The sequence below is a fragment of the Rhinoderma darwinii genome, chromosome 4, assembly GCF_050947455.1.
Source record: "Rhinoderma darwinii isolate aRhiDar2 chromosome 4, aRhiDar2.hap1, whole genome shotgun sequence".
In the NCBI taxonomy this organism is placed as follows: domain Eukaryota; kingdom Metazoa; phylum Chordata; class Amphibia; order Anura; family Rhinodermatidae; genus Rhinoderma; species Rhinoderma darwinii.
In genome coordinates, this window is record NC_134690.1 from 32664296 (window position 1) to 32686301 (window position 22006).

The 22006-nt window shown below is 42.9% G+C and overlaps 1 protein-coding gene across 7 annotated transcripts in view; it reads left to right on the forward strand.

The window, feature by feature from the left end:
- ITSN2 (intersectin 2) overlaps window positions 1–22006 on the forward strand; it is a 166009-nt gene that overhangs the window by 108710 nt on the left and 35293 nt on the right. Inside the window, exon 30 of one of the 7 annotated variants that reach the window (XM_075860987.1) lies at window positions 1048–5485. The exons of the other annotated variants lie outside the window; for them this stretch is intronic. Coding sequence (XP_075717102.1) covers window positions 1048–1049 — 2 coding nt within the window. The 3' untranslated portion in view covers window positions 1050–5485. Of the gene's footprint in view, window positions 1–1047; window positions 5486–22006 lie in introns of those variants that run through there. 7 annotated transcript variants of the gene reach the window in all.

A 22006-nucleotide genomic window follows, 5' to 3' on the forward strand; every position in this document is an offset into this window, starting at 1 on the left:
GAGCTCTATTTCAGAAAATTGGAGCTACGACCGCTGTACAGATGTGTTAAAAAGTTAATCCGCACGTATCGTTAGACCTAAAATTGACAGATTTAAAATTAAACATTAATTTTAAAGGGACTCTCCGGTCCCAGGACAACATTTTAAATGTGATTGTTTATATGCAGTTCTATTACCTCGTGCCCTCCAGTTGTGCCCCTCTTCCATTTTAGGGTCCCCTCTGTGCTGTCCCAAAATGGCTGCAGCGCTGCTTAGACTACCACTATTCTCGTGAGCTGTTCTGTCCAATCCGTGAACAGAGGGCATGTCTTAGACTCAGTCTAGAAGCGCTGTGGCCATTTTGAGACCACACAAAGGGGACCCTAAAACGGTGGATTCACAGCATAGGGGGGGCAACAGATTATAGTACTCCATATACACCATCATTTTTTGAATTTTGTTCTGAGACCGGAGGGTTGCTTCATGGCTGAGAGTACATGGAGACTTTTTGTAGCACAAAACTCCAATTTGAACAGTGGCCGCTGCCATCCAGAGTTACGTTCAACGCAGTCCCCCATTTAGGATCTCTATCAATTTGCTGCAACTGAGAGCAGCTACAAAGAGCATCTCTCTCTTCGGAGGACCTGGCCTGTCTGTCATTACATGGACAGCCTTTTGATTTCAATAGACTCCATGTAATGCTTCATTTTGCCTGTGGTGGCGCTACAGGGGAATTCAACACTTATTGTAAGGATCCCCTGCAGATGACCGCAGATCCTTGGAGTCCTTGCAGATGTTTTTATTTTTAAGAGGCCCTTCTAACCAAAAAATCATTGTCATTAGTGAACAACCCCTTAAAATTGAAGCGTCAAGGTACAAAAGTCTTCACGTAGCCCCGTCCTTTTTTGGCACTTGTAAAATCCTGACTAACTGCAGCATGGATGACGCTGGACAACCGACCTGTTAGATGATGTAGAGGCCAGAACTTTATTTTACATTCTGTTTTTTCTTTTGTTTGTTTCCATAACTGTGGTTTCATTGTCGGCATGTTCTCTGCTTCATTTCCAGGACACAGTCTTGTCTACCTGTATGAAAGCACCACAGAGACCCACTATCCCAGTGTAGGACTATAGCTCGGAGAGCGCCTCGGTCATTGGCTTCAAATCCACTCGAAAAACCTAGTCCTCTGACGAGATCAAGCCGAACATCACATTACCGTGTTGCCCTTTGGTTTCATTTTATGTGTGGAAGGATAGTGGGTCTTTGTGGGTCTTCCATGGCTTGCCGCTTGGCTTGGTGTGTTTTGTTAGCTCCACCTACTAGCCAGTGTCGGAGCCTCGTGCCGCTGAATGTCGCATTGCTTGCCGCCCTTCTCTCGCTGCCCGACTTCTGACTGCAGCTTATTTTATGGGGTCTGGGCACACAAAGACCCACTAATCCGCTCCTGATCAGTCATTTTGTCGTACATTATTCCTGCTTACAGTTTAACATCTTATACACAGATCTGAGCAAGCGCTCATCTTCCGGCGAGAGGACGACTAGACTTTGCTGGGACTTGTAGTACCACTCGATTTTCATTGACACCTCCTATAGGTTTCCTCTGCTCTTTGTATATGGCTGCAATGTGAATACGTCACCAGTGCAATAGCTTCTTGTATGTTCTTGGAGTTGTACATTTACTCAGTCAGTGACGGGTATGATGGGGGTACTGTGGATATGAAACCCTCCTGACCAAAAATGCAATCAATAAAGGGGTTGTACGGGTTTAGAGAAACGTGGCTGCCTTCTTGCAGAAACAGCGCCACGCCTGTCTACAGGTTGTGTATAATATTGCAGCTCAAACCCATTTTCTTCAATGGAGACTAGCTGCAATACCTGACACAACCCATTGACAGGTGTGGCGCTGTTTCTATAGGAAGGCAGCCATGTTTTTCTAATCTTTGACAACTCTCCTTTAACTCTCCAAAGCAGTGGTTAGCAACCTGTTGCCCTCCAGTTGCTGCAAAATTGTTTCACGAGCGATAGGGAGACACAGGTTTGGGGCCACTGCTTTTTAAAGCACCTCCACCTAAAATAAAAAATTTTTTTTATAAAACCGCAAAATACTTATTAGACGTTTCTACAATGTATCTGGTTCTGAGAAAGCTGGGTGGCAATCAGTATGGCTGCCGTTACACTTGTGACCGGGATTATGACCCAGCTTTCCCGGACTCCTGAACAGATGATCTACCTGCTTATATAGGAATATATAAAAGTGGTGTACCTATGTGCAGGCATTGATTTTAGAAGTCTGGACAGCTGGGTGACCACCAGAGGGAACCTGTATATATGGGTCTCATAGGTTGTCACCCGGCTTTTTCCGGATTAAATGAAATTTTAGGTGGAAATGCTCTTAAAAATAACGGTTCTCCTGTTCCTATAGCTAGAGAGTCAGAATGTGCAAGTATTAAATGCTCGGATCACATACACAATGTATTTCTTTTTTTTGTGTTTTGTTTTTTTATCGGTCTACTTTTTGTTTTTTTTCCTGTCTCACCAAAGGGTATAGAAAGGTACTATATTGGCAAAAAAGTGTTTTGCCAAAAACAAGTATTGCAATCATTAATAGGCATTGCCGGTGGAATAATACTATAACACAAATAAAATCACAAGTAGCAGAGCTGAATTTGTTATTTTATGTAAAGGAGCTGCTTTGTGTTTGCAGTCTGAGAAGATAATCCAGCAGGTTTTCTGCAGTCCCATAGCTCTAAGTAGAAATGTCAGCTCTGCTATGTTTGTATGAGAGTGCAAGTTTATGGATACAGTGTTTATTGTTACGGTGATACTACCTATGGAACTGGGATCCTAGTTACACACGACTGAATGACTAGTATATTTTACATTCTTTATTGCTATTGTACGTTTGCTGCTGGGTTGAACTTACTCTTAAAGGGGATCTCTTGAATCGGGGGTGCCCAAGGTGACATTGAAGGGGCTGTGACAAAACCTAAAGAGTTTCTCCACTTAAATTATTTTTATGAATTATTTAAGGAAACCTGATTAATAAAGCAAGATGGGATGGGAAATGACATGGGGATTATGTATTTAGTACCTATCTAGCTTTGAGCCAAATAGAAAAGTCACGTTTGACAGACTTGTTGCTATGGATACACTGCATAACAAACAGTCTTTTGAACTTTGCAGCACATCCCTAGCAACTAGTCTGTGTTGGATTACTCAGATCTTTAGCTGAATTTAGCTCAAAGCAGAATTTCCCTCAATTGCCAACCCCTAGTAGTAAGAATGGAGCTGCGCTTAGTGTCCCCCTTCCCCTGTAGTAGTAACATTTTTGTGTCCCCCCCCACTCCAACCCCTAATTCGTAGTCATCAGAGCAGCCACCGCTCCCCCTAGTAGTCATTGCCATCTCCCCGTCCCCCTGTAATCACATCAATACCTTACCTGCATGCTTCAGCAGTGCGCCCTCTGCTGGCTGAAGGCTACATACAAGAAATCTGTTGCTGGCTGCTGCTTCTAGCTTCCTGCATTGGCCTTTGCAAGCAAAGACCAATGCAGGAGGGGCACACAGCCAGCAGGAGTGGCCGCAAAATGCATGGAACAAAGCCCCGTCGCCAGGACCAATTTGCTTTTCTCCAGCCCTGTGTGAGAGAGAATATATGCACACACATATATGTAGATTCACATATAAATCTACATATAATGGGAGATAACTCTGCAAATACTTTGCTTTTCTTAGCTTGTATTGAATGAATGTGATAGCATGACTTTTACTCTAGTCACATCCAGAGCTGCAATTAGAATTCCGCTGGCTGCTTCTTGGCTCTCCCATTATTAGTAAATAACTTCTTGGAGCAAATTACTACTACTAATTAATCATGATGATAATGTATTAAGACAAACCAGTAGGGATAAGGCCCTGCACTGCTTTTAAAAAGGATTCAACCCCCCCCCCCCCTCCTTTTCATGTTTTTTTTGCATTACAGTGGATTGTATTAGGCTTTTTGACACTGATGACAGAAAAAAGTTACTTTACAAAGGGATCTACAACTATTGCAGTTCTAAAATAATCAAATGCAGAATTATTCAATCCCTTCAAGTCAGTACTTAGTTGAGGCAGCTTTGGCAGCATTTACAGTCTTGGGTCTTCAATAGGTTTCCACTAAATGCTGGTTTGAAGGGTGTAAATACTAATGCATTGAATATTCATCTAGTTTAATAATAGTGAATGTATCACCTTGCAGAGATGTTAGTTTTACTATGACATTAAAAATTATTCAGCCATGTTAAATAATAGAAGATCCAAGGGGCGTGAATACTTTTATTAGGTGCTGTACAACCACAGGTTTGAAAATGTCCCATTTAATATGTCTATTAAAGAGGAGCTGTCACCAGTTTATTAATTCCCGATCTCTTAACTAATCGAAGAGGCGCTATGATGCTGATAACTACAGTGTGATATTTTGTTTTCAAAAACGTTTATTTGCGAAGTTATGAGCATTTTTCTAAATATGCTGATTTGGCTATACTTGCCAAGTAGGATGTTATACTTTCTTTTCATTCTGAGTGGAATAATGTTTTCTGTATGACGCTGTCCAATCATCATACAGCTTCTCCCTCTTCCCTGCCCAGCAACACAGCGTGATCATATAGTACACAGCTTCCATTCCCGACTGTGTTTTTAACTTGTGATACCTCCAGTTGTTTCCTGCGATCCTATTGTCATATGAAAGATTAGAATCTCATCTTTCATATGCCACCAGGAACACTGCTCTAGCTGGTCCACAGCCCGATATATGGCCATTTGAAGTGATCCCCCTTCCCTGCAGCCTCAGTCTCTCACACTGTGTGAAGCAGCTTGCTGCTGATAGGACAGGGTCAGAGGCTGTGAGGAGGCTCCACCTCAGGAGAATCACTGGTGGTGACGCCCACTTGTCTAGTAGAACCTCATATGCGTATTTAGAAAAAAAGCTCATAACTTTTAAAATAATAAAAGTTTTGGGACACAATTTTCACTAGTATAATCAGTGTGAGAGCGCCTATAAGATTAGCTAGGAGACAGGGCATTACTAAACTAGTGACAAATCCTCTTTAAAGCTACTGATATTCCTATGTTTGTAGAGGTCCTGGAAGTTGTGGTACACCTGACTTAGGTTCTCAACCTGCTCACAATTGCAAAGGGAAATTACCTGGACCTGCCAGCGTTGACCTTGTAAGGATATGTCCTGTCAATGTTCACCCTCCTCTACATAGAGGAGTATAGCAAGATGGCCAGGAAATGAACCTTCTGCCTTGTGGACGGAAGAGAATAAGGTGACGAGGGCCCTTTAAATTTCTGTGCACTTAAGTATTATTTACCTTCAAATCAGAGTATTTATAGAATGTAATAATTTATTCATTATTGAAATAAGGTTGATTAATTTTACATATTTACTGTTTTGTGTTTTTCGTAATCATTTCTGCTTATTGCTCTTCTATGAATTGACTGTAAATAAATAATTGATAAATGTGTTTTACGTGGAAATAATTTTCTAATCGTTGTTGTTCTTTATGCCAGAAAGATACAGATGTAGTACTGTTAATTTTTTCAGTAAAGTGGAGCCGAGTTTGTCATGGGTGTTACCATTCGCCTTGTCGATATGGAGCGTCTCTTCACACTAACACTGTACTATTAGTGCTGACAGTGTCATTGTGTAGTAATAACAAGGGGAATGGTAATTAATTTATTCCTACATTTCTAGAGGGAATAACAGAGGAACAGCACAACGCAGAGTTCTGAGTATGTTCCAGAATAGTTATTTCCTGGAGAATACAAGTATTTACTAAAACAGACACGTCAGGAGAGCTCACCGCTCCTCCTTACCACACCACGCAGGACAGCTCACCGCTCCTCCTTACCACACCACGCAGGACAGCTGACCGCTCCTCTTTTCCACACCACGCAGGACAGCTGACCGCTCCTCCTTACCACACCACGCAGGACAGCTGACCGCTCCTCTTTACCGCACCACGCAGTACAGCTGACCGCTCCTCTGTACCGCACCACGCAGGACAGCTGACCGCTCCTCTGTACCGCACCACGCAGGACAGCTGACCGCTCCTCTGTACCGCACCACGCAGGACAGCTCACCGCTCCTCTTTACCGCACCACGCAGGACAGCTGACCGCTCCTCTTTACCACACCACGCAGGACAGCTGACCGCTCCTCTTTACCACACCACGCAGGACAGCTGACCGCTCCTCTTTACCACACCACGCAGGACAGCTGACCGCTCCTCTTGACCACACCACGCAGGACAGCTGACCGCTCCTCTTGACCACACCACGCAGGACAGCTGACCGCTCCTCTTGACCACACCACGCAGGACAGCTGACCGCTCCTCTTGACCACACCACGCAGGACAGCTGACCGCTCCTCTTGACCACACCACGCAGGACAGCTGACCGCTCCTCTTGACCACACCACGCAGGACAGCTGACCGCTCCTCTTGACCACACCACGCAGGACAGCTGACCGCTCCTCTTGACCACACCACGCAGGACAGCTGACCGCTCCTCTTGACCACACCACGCAGGACAGCTGACCGCTCCTCTTGACCACACCACGCAGGACAGCTGACCGCTCCTCTTGACCACACCACGCAGGACAGCTGACCGCTCCTCTTGACCACACCACGCAGGACAGCTGACCGCTCCTCTTGACCACACCACGCAGGACAGCTGACCGCTCCTCTTGACCACACCACGCAGGACAGCTGACCGCTCCTCTTGACCACACCACGCAGGACAGCTGACCGCTCCTCTTGACCACACCACGCAGGACAGCTGACCGCTCCTCTTGACCACACCACGCAGGACAGCTGACCGCTCCTCTTGACCACACCACGCAGGACAGCTGACCGCTCCTCTTGACCACACCACGCAGGACAGCTGACAGCGCCTCTATACCACACCACGCAGGACAGCTGACAGCGCCTCTATACCACACCACGCAGGACAGCTGACAGATCCTCTATACCACACCACGCAGGACAGCTGACAGATCCTCTATACCACACCACGCAGGACAGCTGACAGATCCTCTATACCACACCACGCAGGACAGCTGACAGATCCTCTATACCACACCACGCAGGACAGCTGACAGATCCTCTATACCACACCACGCAGGAGAACTGACAGATCCTCTATACCACACCACGCAGGAGAACTGACAGCTCCTCTATACTACACCACGCAGGAGAGCTGACAGCTCCTCTATATTACACCACGCAGGAGAGCTGACAGCTCCTCTATATTACACCACGCAGGAGAGCTGACAGCTCCTCTATATTACACCACGCAGGAGAGCTGACAGCTCCTCTATACTACACCACACAGGAGACCTGACAGATCCTCTATACTACACCACACAGGAGAGCTGACAGCTCTATACTACACCACGCAGGAGAACTGACAGCTCCTCTATACTACACCACGCAGGAGAACTGACAGCTCCTCTATACTACACCACGCAGGAGAACTGACAGCTCCTCTATATTACACCACGCAGGAGAGCTGACAGCTCCTCTATACTACACCACACAGGAGAGCTGACAGCTCCTCTATACTACACCACACAGGAGAGCTGACAGCTCCTCTATACTACACCACACAGGAGAGCTGACAGATCCTCTATAGTACACCGCAACGGAGAACTGACAGATCCTCTATACTACACCACACAGGAGTGCTGACAGCTCCTCTATACTACACCACACAGGAGAGCTGACAGATCCTCTATACTGCACCACACAGGAGAGCTGACAGATCCTTTATACTGCACCACACAGGAGAGCTGATAGCTCCTCTATATTACACCACACAGGAGAGCTGACAGCTCCTCTATACTACACCACACAGGATTGCTGACATCCTCTATACTATACCACACAGGAGAGCTGACAGATCCTCTATACTACACCACACAGGAGAGCTGACAGATCCTTTATACTGCACCACACAGGAGAGCTGACAGCTCCTCTATACTACACCACATAGGAGAGCTGACAGCTCCTCTATACTACACCACACAGGAGAGCTGACAGATCCTCTATACTACACCACACAGGAGAGCTGACAGATCCTCTATACTACACCACACAGGAAAGCTGACTGGACTACTTTAACTGCCCAATGACAAATTCATCTCTGCTACATCTGTAGTACAGTAGTGTGTATACGGGCAGTCAGGGTTGTTGGGTTTTCGTTCACTTTTGTGACAGATTTGTTCATTTTTTAATTTGTTTGTTTAGAAATATGTATTGTGTTCAATTGAAAATACAGCACTTGTATATTTTTGTAGTTACTATTGAGGTACTTTCAAAGAATACATCCACTTTTGTTGGTACTTTTATTACATTTTATATTCAGACTATAGTTTGATGGAATCCCCCACTTAGTCTCTTACTCCAGATGGGATTGTTTGACTGTATGAAGCGTACACCTATCTTGCATAAATCAGTACATGTGAATACATGAAACTTTTTAACTTTCCCCGGGCTCTCTGTAATGTTCAGAAACCTCCTCAGTTACTAAAAAGGTGGTCTTCAGAAACACAGTAAAGTAATCCCAGTGGAGAGTGAGGAAGGGGATGCAGCTGCAGTCTATTTGACTCCGCCTATATGTGAGACTACATGCTGTGAGAGGGTAGGAGGGGGTGATCATGTTAAAGTGTCTAATGCTGTGTATGATACTGGTGGGGGTGGGAAAAGCCTTCTAACTGGTTAGACCACAATCTAGATACAACATTTCTGACTGCACAATATCTAGTATACATATAGAGCTACCTAGGGTGGGATTCTTGCTATCTGATTCATGCTCTCTTAAAGGGACAACCCCTTTACATTGTGCAAGTACCCCACTTGGTAGCTGAACATAGTGGAAAAGGGAGTCCTACTGCCTGGACACCGTGCAATCAATGGTTATAATCACGCAAACTTTAATGCATGATCACCAGTAGTCCTCCAGAGCAGAGACCATCATTGCAGCAGTTTCCTCTTTGGTAAATAGGGGTGGTCGCTATCTCTCATATTATGTTAACATATAACCTAATAGGGGTTATAATTTAAAGGGTTTGTCTAAAGCAGGTAGTTGTTTTAATGTATAGGTATGAATCTCACACAATGGAGGCATTGTGCCCAGGGCAGGTACAGACCGGTCATTGGCATTTACTAGTATAAGTGAGGCAAAGCGGCACGTATGGTTCTCTGCAATGTGGTCTTAGTTTACATTTTTCTAGGTTGTTTTAATTCTGAAAATGAGTCCTTAAATGGTGGTTGTATAAACAAGGTCACACAAACAGTGTCACTCTGGTCCATGAACTGTCTGTGGTATTACAGCTGAATTCACTTTAATGGGGCTGAGTTGCAATACCTGATATAGCCTGTGGTCAAAAGTGGCGCTTTTTTTTTTTTTTTTTTTTGGTAAGACCATGCATCTCTTGTTACGCTGACCATACATGATGCTAATGTTTGAGCCGATACAGGTGATGAGATGATGAAAATCTCTGTGATAAAAGTGATCCTTCTCATCGAAATGTGTGTACTGTGAGATCTTTTTGGTGGACATTGAGTTTCAGATGTATCGCCACAATTTTATTAGAATGTATATTGAATGTACATCGCGACGGCACTAATTATTGTAAATGTTAATAAACTGATTGCTGGATAAATTGCAGAGCGCCTCATGAGCGCTGGGTATGTCCTTTTCATTACATGTGTATACGGATGTTGTTTCTTTTTATTAATGTTGTCCTTCGCTAGACGATATAATAGAGTTTATAAGTGCGTGTCTATTCTTAATTGATTAGTATGGGCTTGCAAATGTGTAGTTGATGATGTATTTTTTATGACCTGAACCCACATCTTAAATACACAACTTTGGTTATTTCATGATTACAATCCCTTTCTGTATGGTTTATTAGAATATATGGGCGTGATAGGAGGTGGTCTACCACTAGGGGCTTCCCCCTATTACCCAGAGCGGAGAGCTGTTTACAAAGAGCGTCTCTTGCTGGGGAAGGGGGGGGGCAATCTGGCCCGTACATGTAAAATGCAGTTTTCTGCAGTTTCTAACGGCAATCGTTTGATCGCTGAAGTTTCCCCACCCAATTTTAAAATCCTCCCTGCCCCTTCCCTGCCCTTGTTTTAAGGACTTTCGGCCTTGACCTGAAGTCCTGAGAAATCTGAGACAGACTGGTTGCTAAGGGCTCACTAGCAACCTTATTCGAAAGCCTTTGGTTGTTAGGCAGAGTATCCCTAGCAACCAGACAGTCAGACATGACTTGATGAGCTCAAAGCTGGGTGGTCGTTGTGGGGAAATGCCTACCAACATAGGCTACTGTAGTAATCAGATTATTCTAATCTTATGTAGTGGCTTGAAATGTAACCATAGTTTTCAAGGGAATGCTACCAAATTTTGGGGTATGTATTATGCCTAATGCACACGACCGTGTGTTCCGGCCGAGTTCCATCCATATTCCATGGAAAGAAGGACATGTCCTTTATTTCCAAGGATCAGAGAGTCGGGTCTGTTCGCGAACCCTATTCACCCGCTAAAGTGAATGGGTCCATGAAAACTATCGGGTGCCACTCGGGACATTTTTCATGGCATCTGAGTGCCACTCGGTCGTGTGCAACTGGCATTACTGATTTATTATTTCACCATTTGCCAAAGTAACGTATTCATTTACAGGATTCCAAAAGATTCTCTAACATTCCGAAGACAAAAAAAAATCCATGTTACTGTTTATAGATATCACCACCTCCACCCATCCCCCCTTTCCTGTACAGTGGTTATATAATTGGGAAGTCTGGTGACTAATATATATCCAGTTAACGCTGATCTCGCTGCAGGCTGGGCGCATGGTGTCCTTCTCTTAGTGACGCTTCCGTGGCCTTAAATTATGATTTTGACTTAGTTCTTGAAGTTTACTGTATGTGATGAGCGCGCACTTGCAGCTTGTTCTCGGCATGAGGGTAAATTGCATTCTTATGTATGGAGAGATGAATGTAACTATGCAAATGTGTTTATTAAAAGATCACTTCATTGGGACGTGTCTCGTCTTTTTGTTTCATGAGCTCCCAAATGTGAAAGGTTCCAAATGTCAGCCCGTAGTCTAATATCTGTAAGATACAGGTCCTCTGGCAATAAACTGGTCTGCTGTTTAATGCCAGGAGAAACACTCACTAAAGGCCCACTTTGACTGCAGAGCCAAAAATCAGGGTATGTTCACACGCAGAGTCAAAAACATCTCAAAATAAGGAACTGTTCAAGAGAAAACAGCTCCTGATTTTCAGAAGTTTTTTGTGCTACTCGCAATTTTCGCGGGTTTTTTTTACGGCCGCTTTTGGAGCTTTTTTCAATAGTCTATGGAAAACGTCCCAAGACGTGTCCTGCACTTCTTTTTCACTGACTTTTTTTGCGCGTAAAAAAAAGCTCCATGGGAACAGAACGCTGTTTTCCCATTGAAATCAATGGGCAGATGTTTGGAGGCGTTCTGCTTCTGATTTTTCGAGTGCTTACGGCCCAAACAACGGCCGAAAATAGGCCGTGTGAACATGCTCTTACAGTCACCCATTGATCTTTTACAATTAGATGTTAAATGGTTAAACATTTCGTAAAGCTGATACTTCAAAAGAGTTTAAGGGGTAATGGTGGATAGTAATTCCTCATGCACACGAACGTAAAAATGCCCGTAATTACGGGCCCATAGACTTCTATTGGCCACGGGTACCTTCCCGTTTGCTTACGGGAAGGTGCCCGTGCCGTTGAAAAATATAGAACATGTCCTATTTCAGGCCGTAATAACGGCACGGGCAGGCCCATAGGAGTCTATGGGGCTCCCATAATTACGGGTGGCTACTTGTGTTCACCCGTCATTACGGGAGCGTTGCTAGGCGACGTCAGGGGATAGTCACTGTCCAGGGTGCTGAAAGAGTTAACTGATCGGCAGTAACTCTCATCACCCGGGACAGTGACTACCGCTGGAGTTAAAGAGGCTCTGTCACCAGATTTTGCAACCCCTATCTCCTATTGCAGCAGATAGGCGCTGCAATGTAGATTACAGTAACGTTTTTATTTTTAAAAAACGAGCATTTTTGGCCAAGTTATGACCATTTTTGTATTTATGCAAATGAGGCTTGCAAAAGTACAACTGGGCGTGTTGAAAAGTAAAAGTCCAAGTGGGCGTGTATTATGTGCGTACATCGGGGCGTTTTTACTACTTTTACTAGCTGGGCGTTCTGACGAGAAGTATCATCCACTTCTCTTCAGAACGCCCAGCTTCTGGCAGTGCAGACACAGCCGGGTTCTCGAGAGATCACGCTGTGACGTCACTCACAGGTCCTGCATCGTGTCAGACGAGCGAGGACACATCGGCACCAGAGGCTACAGATGATTCTGCAGCAGCATCAGCGTTTGCAGGTAAATCGATGTAGCTACTTACCTGCAAACGCTGATGCTGCTGCAGAATCAACTGTAGCCTCTGGTGCCGATGTGTCCGACACGATGCAGGACCTGTGAGTGACGACACAGCGTGATCTCTCGAGAACACGGCTGTGTCTGCACTGCCAGAAGCTGGGCGTTCTGAAGAGAAGTGGATGATACTTCTCGTCAGAACGCCCAGCTAGTAAAAGTAGTAAACACGCCCGATGTACGCACATAATACACGCCCACTTGGACTTTTACTTTTCAACACGCCCAGTTGTACTTTTGCAAGCCTCATTTGCATAAATACAAAAATGGTCATAACTTGGCCAAAAATGCTCGTTTTTTAAAAATAAAAACGTTACTGTTATCTACATTGCAGCGCCTATCTGCTGCAATAGGAGATAGGGGCTGCAAAATCTGGTGACAGAGCCTCTTTAATAGTATTAAAAGTTAAATTACCCAGAACTCTTCTTCTTCTTCCTCCAGTCCGGCCTCCCGGGATGATGCTTCATCCCATGTGACTGCTGCAGCCAATCACTGGCTGCAGCGGTCACATGGACTGCCGCGTCATCCAGGAAGGTCGGACTGGATGTCAAGAGACGGACATGTCGCCAAGACAACGGCCGGGTAAGTATGAATTTATTTTACTTTTACTGCGGAAATGGCTGTCCCTTCTCTCTATCCTGCACTGATAGAGAGAAGGGGCTGCCGATTATTAGTGCAGTGCAATTTTGCAGCAAAAATGTGCCCGTAAATACGGGTGGAATACGGGTGACACCTGACCCGTATTTACGGGCACAGGTCCGTAAATACTGGTGCAATATGGGTCGAATACGTGTGACCAAGGACCCGTATTTACCCCAGTATTTCCGGGAGGATAAAAATACGTTTGTGTGCATGAGGCCTAAACGTATCTTTAGCAACTAGTGTCAGGCAGCTGCTGCCAAGGCAAATGCAATTTTGGTATTCATCAAAGAAGCTCAGATTCACATGGCAAGAACGTAGTTTTGCCTCTATACAAATCACTAGTCAGATCACACATGGAATATTGTGTACAATTTTGAGCACCTGTGTAAAAGAAGGACATATTGCAATTGAACTGGTGTGGGTGCAGAGGAGGGCAATCCAAGTAATTAAGAGAATGGGTGAATTGCAGGAGCAAGAAAGATTATCAGACCTCCGCTTATTTAGTTTGTAAATTTAAGATAGTTTAGGGGCAATCTAATCACTATTTACAAATATATCAAATGAACAATACAGAGATATATATAGAACAATTTGTTCTTCAGATGTTGTTTTACTTCTATAGGAATCTATATATGGCAGCGTAGAATAATAATAAAATAATAAAATGTATAATTTTTAAACAATTTTGTAGATTTTATGAATTTTTTGCACTATTGCACTTTAGTATTGAAATATATATTTCTATACTCCTAAGTACTTATTATGTTAGCACTCTTACACACAGAAAATTTCTATACATATATACATATATATATATCTTTTCACCTGACTATATGTGCATATGATTTATGTACATACAGATATATGAGCATGACAATAAACGCTTATTACTATAGAGTATATATATTTATCTCTATTTTTACTTTATATGGTATGGTGTTATGCGTTTGAGATATATACTTGGATGTATGTGGATGTATGTGTATATAATTTTTGTCTGTTATATATAACACTCACTTATTTATTTATCTTCTTTTTTCACTACAAAAGATATATGTATATACACTAATTTGTATTGTTTAACACAGTATATTTTGTGACATAATGGTCTAATCCACGTTTAATTTCTTTTTTTATGTCTTAATATAAAATCATGTATTTTAATATAAATCCATTATGCATTTTCTTGAAGATTTTGTGCGATATATCATATGGGTATTCCCTCTGGGTCAAAAACCATGTATATTCATAGACTACTATGGTTTTTGTATAATTATAAACATTTCTGAACATTGAACATCTAATTCTCATTGCACGATGTGTAATCTTTCTCTATACGTACATACTACACTTGGTGGATTTATTATCAACATGCCTCAATCTAGTGCGCATGCGCTGGCGTCCTTGGCAACTAGGAGTCGGCATCTTGATGTGCGCGGGATGAAGGGCGCCGCTGTGACATCATCACGCGGCGCACTCATCGCGTATCACATGATGCCCACACCATGAGATGTTTGTCTACTGACAAACGCGGACATGACGCCACAGCTGATTGAGGTATTTATATTATATAATGCTTTCACCTGGCCAATCATTTTTTGATTGGTTCTTAGGCTAGATAAATAGGAGGGACATACTTGTAGATGTCACCCCCAGACGAAGGCGGAAGCCGAAACGCGTTGGGGCCGGCCGCCATTCTTGGAGTCTCAGCTACATGGGTTAGTACTTTGATAGTGCTCCTTGGTTCATTGTTTGCTGGTTCATGGTATTTGGGCTCTCTTATATATGTATGAACAACTCCCCGGTATTTATATACACTTGAACTTTCCTTTTTTGGACATTATAACACGTTCCCTAGTCCTGTTCTCTATTGCATTTTTTCATACATGGGAGTCACATCCCTCTTACCGTTTTCCTGAAGCAGTTTAACATATTACCTGTAGCCTGTATACCTCACTCTATCTACATCACACTACCTATATTGTTGTCTTTGAGGTATACTGTAATGTGTCTTTACATATATGACCATATCTGATGTATATTGACCCATGTGGCGGCCATGCTTTTATTTGTGATTCATTTTTAGAAACTTGTTTTTTGTAAACAGTGTAATATTGTCTAATAAAAAGATTATGTAATTTTTTGACTTAGAGACTCCTTGGTTCTTCTTTTTGGTGCAATACAGAGATCTGTCCAATAGTCTTTTTATACCCAGGACTGTTGCCACAACAAGGGGGCATCCACTCCGTCTAGATCAAAGAAGGCTTCACAATCGTAGAAGGGGATTCTTTACTGTAAGAGCAGTGAGACTTTGGGCAATTCTGCCAGAGAAAGTTGTCATCGTAAATTAGTTGAAGGGTTTTTATAGAGGCATGGATGCCTTTCTTGTAAGATATAATTTTGCAAGTTATATGTACTAGATCTCTGGAAACAGGTCGTTCATCCTGTGATTTTATTTCCCCCCTAATATGCGGCAATTGGCTATTATTATTTTTTTTATATAGGGGTCGTCTTGCCTTCATCTGGAGCACTGCAGGATAACAGGTCGAAAAAAAAAAAAAAGTCCATTAAATTCATTTTTACTATGTTACTATGACCCTCTCATTCTAGAATTGTTACTTTTGTGCTCCTATAGCTGCGTTATGGACACTGAAGATTAATTCTTTAATGTATAAATTTACACAGGGAATTGAGTTACTTTTCTTAACTTTTTTTTTGTTGAATGGATTGCAGTTATTTCGTGTTCTACTGGTTGTCCTTGGAAACAGACAGCATTTTAGCTTCACCGTGTTGTCAGACATGTGACCTAATAGAATAGCTCTTGCTGTATAATTCTGTGCTCCCATAATGCACTGCTCTATGGTTACAGTAAACCAGAAGAATTCTGACTAGCTTAAAGGCCCTTTTATGCCGACCGATAAGCGGCCGGTGCAGCGAGCGCCGATCAACGAGACATTGTTGTTCGGAGCTCGAATTCTCCGGTCACCCAGAGCTAGGGATGGGGACGAGCGGTCGTTACTCTGATCACTCATCCCCATACGTTATTATCATGTCGACAGCGCATCTCCCTGTTTATACAGGGAAATGTGCTGCCAACAACGATAACATTTCACTTTTTTAACCCCTTCCCGACATTTGCCGTATAGGTACGTCATGGAAAGCATTGACTTCCCGCATCTTGACGTACCTATACGCCGAATGTTTGGGACCGGCTCAGAAGCTGAGCCGGTGCCTTCCATCACCGGATCTCAGCTGTATCTTACAGCTGACATCCGGCTGTAACGGCGAGGACCGAAATTAGCTTCTATCCCCGCCATTAACCCCTTAAGTGCAGTGCTCAAACGCGATCGCTGCACTTAAGGTGTTTGCAGCTCATCGGAACCCCAGTAATGAAATTGCCGGGGTTCCGGTGGCTGCAATGGCAACCGGAGGCCTAATACTGGCCTCCCGGTCTGCCTAGCACCGAAGCCGGTCAAGATCCGCCCGGCGGCGGAGCCTGATCGGCTTCCGTAGCTGCCGGCAAGATGGCCCCGGGTCAGGAGCTGATCCGGCGTCATCAGCGGTGGAAGTCAGCTGTACTGTACAGCTGACATCCACCTGTAATGCCAGGAACCGGAGCTAGCTCCGATCCCTGCCATTAACCCCTTCGATGCAGCAATCGAAAGTGATTGCTGCATCGTAGCGGTTACTAGCAGATCGCCAGCCCTGACAGGCAATCAGGACTGGCGACTGCTGTTATGGCAACAGGAGACACAATGGTCTCCTGCTCTGCCATTACGGAAGCCGATTTAGGCCCCGCCGGGAGGCGAAGCATAATCGGCTTGCTGTCAGTGAATGACTGACAGATCTAATACATTGCACTACATAGGTAGTGCAATGTATTAGAAAAAAAAAAAATCTGACCGTTGGACCTTCAAGTCCCCTAGTGGGACTTGAGAAAAAGTGTAAAAAAAAGTGCAAAAAATAAAAGTTTGAAAACAATAAAAGTTTCAAGTAATCAAATAAAACACAATCCCCTTTTACTCTTATCAAGTCCTTTTATTATTGAAAAATAATAATAAACCATATGTATTTGGTATCGCCACGACCGTAACGACCGGAGGTATCAAAATATTATATTATTTATTGCACGTGGTGAATAGCTTAAAAAAAAAACGTAAAAATTGTTACCAGAGTTTCTGTTTTTTAGTCACTTTGCCCTACAAATATTAGAATAAAAAGTGATCAAAAAGTCGCACGTATCCAAAAATGGTACCTATAAAAACTATAGCTCGTCCCGCAAAAAACAAGCCCTCCTACACCTCCGTCGACAAAAAAATTAAAAAGTTATGGTTCTCACAACTTGGCGACAGAAAAAATACATTCTTTTTACAAAAGTAATTTTATTGTGCAAAAAGTTGTAAAACATGAAAAAGTGCTATAAATTAGGTATCGCCAGAATCGAACTGACCCGAAGAGTAAAGTTAACATGTAATTTATAACGCATGGTGAACGCTGTATAAAAAAAAACCGAAAAAAGCTGTGCCAAAATTGAGTTTTTTTGTTTACCTGGCGTCCCAAAAAATAGGATAAAAGGTGATCAAAAAGTTGCATGTACCCCAAAATGGTACCAATAACTACAGCTCGTCCCGCAACAAACCATCCCTCATACCGCTACGTCTATGAAAAATAAAATTAGTTATGGCTCCAATAAGTCAGGAAATAAAAAAATATGCAGTTGTGCCGGCCCGAGGGGAACATTTCTTCTGTTTGAAGAGGCGATTTATCAAGGACTTAAAATTAGGGAACCAGGAAAGGGAGGGCCCAAACATATCCGCTGGAAGCGACGGTGCCCGTATTATACCAGGACAACACTTCCCAGCAAAATTCCCCAAACTACAAAGGCGCGGAGTGTGGACCAAAAGGGGGATAAGAAATGACACCATGTATCAGTTCGACACTGGCCTGTGCAGAAAGGATTGTGTCACAGTGTAACACACATCTATGGATCACTTTATTGTTTTTTTTTACCCCATTATTATACCACCTGACTATGCCCCTTATATACTCAGCCCGGCTTACATGTACCCCCACATTATAAACGGAAACACCAGTAAGACTCCAAACAAAACTATTACCAAGCAAAATCCACGCTCCAAACGCCAAATGGCGCTACCTCCCTTCTGAACCCCTTCTGAACCCTACAGCGTGCCCAAACAGCAGTTTCCTTCCACATATATGGCACCGTCATACCCGGGAGAACCCTTTTAGCAATTTTTGGGGTGTCTGTCTCCAGTGGCATAAGCTGGGCACGACATATTTGCCACTGAATGGCATATCTAGTGAAATTATAAATTTTGAATTTGCACCACAGCGCATTCATTTATGGAAAAGACCTGTGGGGTGAAAATGCTCACTACACCCCTTAATAAATGCCTTGAGGGGTGCAGTTTCCATAATGGGGTCACTTCTCAGGGGTTTATTTTTATTATTTCACATCTGAGCCTCTGCAATTGTGAACCAATACTTTGTAAATCGCCAAATTAGGCCTCAATTTTACATGGTACGCTTTCACTCCTGAGCCTGGTCGACTGTCCAGGCAAGAGATTAGGGCCACATGTAGGGTGTTTCTAAAACCAGGAAACCCAGCATAATAGAGAGCTGTCTTGTTATGGTGGCACAAGTTGGGCACCACATATTTGCATATCTATGGAAAAAAAAAACATTTTCACTCTGCAACATCGAGTGCACACCAATTTCTGCCAATCGCCTGCAGGGTTAAAATGCTTACTACACCCCTAGGTAAATGCATTGAGGGGTGTAGTTTCCAAAATGGGGTCACTTCTGGGGGGTTTCCACTGTTTTGGGCCCACAGGCGCCCAGAAACCAATCCAGCAACATCTGCACTCCAAATGGCGGTCCTTCCATTCTGAGCCCTGCCGTGTGCCCAAACAGCAGTTTATGACCACATACGGGGTATTGCCGTACTCGGGAGAAATTGCTTTACAAATGTTGGGTTCTTTTTTTTCCTTTATTTGTTGCGAAAATGAAAAAATTTGAGCTAAAGCTACGTCTTATTGAAGAAAAAGGATTGTTTTTATTTTCACTGCCTAATTCTAATAAATTCTATGAAACATCTGTGGGGTCAAAATGCTCACTACACCCCTAGATGAATTCCTCAAGAGGTGTAGTTTCCTAAATGGTGTCACTTTTTGGGCGTTTTCATTGTTTTTTCCCCTCAGGGGCTTTGTAAATGTGACCTGGCCTCCGCAAACCATTCCTGCTCAATGTGATCTCCAAAAGCCAAATAGCGCTCTTTCCCTTCTAAGCCACGCCGTGTCTTCAAACAGCCGTTGTTTACCACATGTGGGGCATTGTTTTACTCGGGAGAAATTGCTTTACAAATTTTGTGGTGCTTTTTCTCCTTCAGTCCTTGTGGAAATGAGAAAAAATTTGGTAAACCTACATTTTCTTTGAAAAAATTTAGATTGTCATTTTCAGGGCCTACTTCCAATAATTTATGCAAAAAACCTGTGCTGTCAAAATGCTCACTGTACCCCTAGATAATTTCCTTGAGGTGTCTAGTTTCCCAGATGGGGTCACTTTTGGGGGATTTTGACTGTTTTTTGGTACCGCAAGAGCCCTTCAAACCTGACATGGTGCCTAAAATTTATTCTAACAAAAATAAGGCCCCAAAATACACTAGGTGCTCCTTTGCTTCTGAGGCCAGTGCTTCAGTCCAGTAGCACGCTACGGCCACATGTGGGATATTTCCTAAAACTGCAGAAACTGGGCAACAAATATTGAGTTGCGTTTCTCTGGTAAAACCTTCTGTTTTATAAAAAAAATTGTATTAAAAATTTTATTTCTGCAAAAATATATGAAATTTGTACATTTAACCTCTACTTTGCTTTAATTCCTGTGACATGTGTAAAGGGTTAAGACATTTTCTAAATGCTGTTTTGAATACTTTGAGGGGTGAAGTTTTTAAAATGGGGTGACTTTTTGGGGGTTTCTAATATATAAGGTTCTCAAAGCCACTTCACAACTGAACTGGCCCCTGTAAAAATGGCCTTTTGAAATTTTCTTGAAAATGTGAGAAATTGCTGCTAAAGTTCTAAGCCTTGTGAGGTCATAGAAAAATAAAAGGATGTTCAAAAAACGATGCCAATCTAAAGTAGACATATGGGGGATGTTAATTAGCAACAATTTTGTGTGTTATAACTGCCTGTCTTACAAGCAGATACATTTAAATTGAGAAAAATGCTAATTTTTGCAATTTTTCGCAAAATTTTGGTGTTTTTCCCAATTAAATACTGAACATATCGAGCTAATTTTGCCAGTAACTTAAAGTCCAATGTGTCACGAGAAAACAATCTCCGAATCGCTTGGATAGGTGAAAGCATTCTGACATTATTACCACATAAAGTGAAACATGTCAGATTTGAAAAATGAGGCTCGGTCAGGAAGGTCAAAAGTGGCCAAAGCAGGAAGGGGTTAAAACGATATGACAGCAGATGATTGAGCATTTGCTAATTCGTCTGCTGATCGTTCCCCTGTTTACACAGGGCAATTATTCTATAAACACTCATCTGCACGATAATCGTCCAGTGTAAAACCCCCTTTAGACTCAAATGGAGAGATAAACTAAGTCCAGATAAGATTAGACAAGCTAATGCAATGTAATTTTTTTTTCACTTTTAAAGAGGCTCTGTCACCAGATTATCAAATCCCTATCTCCTATTGAATGTGATCGGCGCTGCAACGTAGATAACAGCAAAGTTTTTAGTTTTTTTTAAAAACGATCATTTTTGCCCAAGTTATGAGCAATTTTATATTTATGCAAATGAGCTTTTCAATGGATAACTGGGCGTGTTTTCTCGTTTTACCAACTGGGCGTGTATTGTGTTTTTACCAACTGGGCGTGTATTGTGTTTTTACCAACTGGGCGTGTATTGTGTTTTTACCAACTGGGCGTGTATTGTGTTTTTACCAACTGCAGGTAAGCATAGTAAACTCCCTAGAGACGAGCATATTAACCTTTTGGACGCCTGGAGCCGATGTGTCTTCTTTGTCCGACGACAAGGTTCAAGGACCTGTGGGTGACGTCATGCTGTGTCTGCAGTGAAAGAAGCTGGGTGGGAATGATGAGAAGTGTATGATGCTGATTTGTCATCGTCGTACACTTCTATTCACAACGCCCAGTTTGTAAAACGAGAAAACACGCCCAGTTGTCCATTGAAAAGCTCATTTGCATAAATATAAAATTGCTCATAACTTGGGTAAAAATGATCGTTTTCCAAAAAAACAACTTTGCTGTTATCTACATTGCAGCGCTGATCACATTCAATAGGAGATAGGGATTTGATAATCTGGTGACAGAGCCTCTTTAAGGACCATCAATCCGACATGTCATGACGTTTAGTTGGGTGGGAGCCCGACCTTTTGTGACCCCCAGCGTTGCTAAGAAAGAGCGGCTCCAAATTCCCATCCTCCGGTGGAGAGCAGGATAAATATTCGTCCTCCCTCTCCATAGAGATGAATAGGAGTGTCGTAAACAGATTATGCTTATTATTTTTTTTCCGATGTTCAAATTTACAGTGAATTATCAAAAGCTCACCAGGAAGTCAGTGCATAGAGAGATCAATTCCATTACAGCACGGTATAATCTATAGTATAGACTAAACAACCAGTGAGAGAAAGATGATCAGGTAACTGCCACACATATACTGAGCCATCGTAAGGCGGAGCCTGCATAATCGCTTTAAGCCCACTTAAAATGTTTCTCCTCCTTTATGCTGCACAGTATTTCACTTGTCAGAGCTGCAGTCTGTGATCTAGAGCTGCTCTTCCTACTTTTAACTATGTAGATGAAGTAGCCATCATAGTAAGCCA